This window comes from Enoplosus armatus, chromosome 7 (assembly GCF_043641665.1).
Source record: "Enoplosus armatus isolate fEnoArm2 chromosome 7, fEnoArm2.hap1, whole genome shotgun sequence".
NCBI lineage: Eukaryota > Metazoa > Chordata > Actinopteri > Centrarchiformes > Enoplosidae > Enoplosus > Enoplosus armatus.
This window is the reverse complement of record NC_092186.1, coordinates 1020001-1022500: the sequence shown is the minus strand read 5'-3', so window position 1 is coordinate 1022500 and position 2500 is coordinate 1020001. Positions and strand designations below refer to the sequence as shown.

Below are 2500 nucleotides of genomic sequence, written 5' to 3'. Positions count from 1 at the left end.
TGGGACTCACTTTTCATTGGGACTATTTCTTCTGTAGTTGGATCATTTTTAATAACGCAGCCAAAAGTTTCCAGAAGCACTCGAGTCGTTTTGATTTGAGTCCTCAAAGCTGCAACGAAGGCTTCAAATTAAAGGGGACCTATTCTGCTCATTTCCAGCTCTATTTTCATTTTGTGACTCCATTAGAGCAGCTTTGCATGATTCACAGTTAAAACAAAGTCCTTCTTCATCTCATTGTGGCCCATCATGCAGCCCCTCAGCTCAGCCTCTGTCTGACACAAGCCGTGACCTCCTGTCTCTTTAAATCTCCCCCCTCCCTAAAGGCCCACTTTCTTCTGATTGGCCGGCCAAGTTCTGGAAGTCTTTGGAAGAATTTCCAAAGGCAAACTGTAAACCTACCGTTACTAAGCAACGTTGACATAAACATAAACACCTGGTTTGTGCCTGTCTGACATCAGACAGAGCCGGCGGAGTCGGAGCGTTCAGAGCAGTCTGAAGCTGAGCTTTTGGCTCACAGAGATTACTTTACATACGTTTACTGCGTTATATAAACATTGTGATATTATATATATGACAGAAAATTAGGGAAAGCATCCTCTTTAATATTAGGTGATACATTATTAGCTGTAGGTCATCAAACGATCAGCTTTCTTATCATTTTATTTCTTATTAATTATTATTTCTTATTTTACTTTATAGTAAAATAAAATGGCAGTTGTTTATTTTTTAATTGAAAATGTTTGTTTTTGTATTTTTTATTCTATTGTAAAAAAATATGTTTTATTCATCAGTTTATTTATTTTTCTACCTTTTTAAAATTCTTAATATTGTATTTATAATTTTTAAATGTTATGATATTGTAAAACTGGTATTCTGGTAGTTTTTCAAAACAAATTCAGATAAATAGGTTCAGTGTACAACAACACCACCATCCTCCTGACAACTGAAGTTGCCCCTGTTTCTCCTTGTGACACCCTGCAGCCCCGTGCCTCAATCTGTTGCCCCCTCCCTCCCTATTGTCCAAACTCTGCCCAAACCGACCCCCCCCCTCCTCCCACCTCCCCTCCACCAGTGGAGGTGCATTAAAATGTAAAATGAAAACAACAGGCTGCCTCTGACCCGCTCCTCATCCTCATCATCATGGTTCTTGGCAGGGATGCCGTCGCCCGCCGGCGTTCTAAAGAAGTCAGAGAAGTCTGGTTTCTGCGGCGCCGTGCCTTCACCGAGCGGCGCCTCCTCCACCTCCTCCTCTTCTTCTTCCTCCTCTTCCCCCCGAACGGCTTTCACACACCATCACCGGCCCGTCATTACCGGGCCTCGAGGTGAGGTCCTCAACCAGTCATCCCCAACCCCCCCCCACCAACACCACCCCCTCACCTCCCTCACTCCTCTCCTCTCTCACACACACACTCACACACTCACACACTCACCTCCTCACCCCTCCCTCTCCTGTAAGTAGCTGTGGGTTTTGTCAGGAGGAGGCGCAGGAGGACAGATGAGGAGTCTTTCTACCCGTAGAGACACACACCTGTAGGCTTTAGGCAGTGTGTGTGTGTGTGTGTGTGTGTGTGTGTGTGTGTGTGTGTGTGTGTGTGTGTGTTTGTTATGAGGACATCCTCCTCACCTGCCCCTGACTCACCTACCCTTATGCCCCGCCCACTCCCAACCTGTCTTTTTCCTCTTCTCCACGCTGTTTGATCAAAGTGTCCCACACCACAGAGACACACCTCCTGCCTGCAGATGATTTTATTGATTTGACTTTCAGTCGTCACTTTGTTTCGGGGTCCACTGACGGGTCTAAAACTGACCTGTGGAGATCCTGCCTGAACTTGATATGCAGAAACAGATTTTCAAAAAAAGTAAGTCTGACCCAAAAGGGAGGACAGTCAAACCTGATCAGGGTGCTCCACCAATTAGAGAAAAGGGACAGAAGAGAAGAAATCAGATTCTAGGTTCAGGTCCTGGTTCCTCCTGTTGAAAATGCTGGTTAGGTTCCTAATTTCAGAAAAGGTTCCTGTAAAAGTCAAACAGGTCTCCATGCGAGCAGACGGTGAGTGACGTGTCGCTGTTACACTCGGTGGTTTGTGTCAGTTTGTCATCCAGCTGCTGGAAATGTTGTTTGTTCCTGAATGTTTTCCAGCAGTCTGTGGGAGGAAAATCCTGCTCATGTTGGAGCAGATTAGAGGATTGAAAATGATTTGTGAGCTGATGGGAGCAGCTGAACTCCCGCAGGGCTTAAAGGTAGAGTGGGCTCACTTCTGTCAACTTCCTGTTTCTGTAAAGTGAAAAGCAGCCGTCATTAATCCTCCTCAGTCCATCTGGATCTCCTCCAGATGATCCACAGGATTACTTTGACTTTCACCTCCTTCAGTCTGTCTCCCTGTCACCTCCTCCTCAAACTCCTCCTGGGATCCTCCTCTTCCTCTTCCTCCTCTTTCTTCTCAAGATCTCTGTCTTTTCCTCATCATCCCTCTCCCCACCTCCTCCCTGCTCCACCATC

At 45.9% G+C, this 2500-nt stretch overlaps 1 protein-coding gene across 1 annotated transcript in view; it reads left to right on the top strand.

Annotated features, from left to right (window-relative positions):
- Positions 1-2500, top strand: part of nfia (nuclear factor I/A) — a 149613-nt gene that overhangs the window by 136634 nt on the left and 10479 nt on the right. Inside the window, 1 exon segment of the mRNA XM_070908571.1 lies at positions 1155-1322. Coding sequence (XP_070764672.1) covers positions 1155-1322 — 168 coding nt within the window.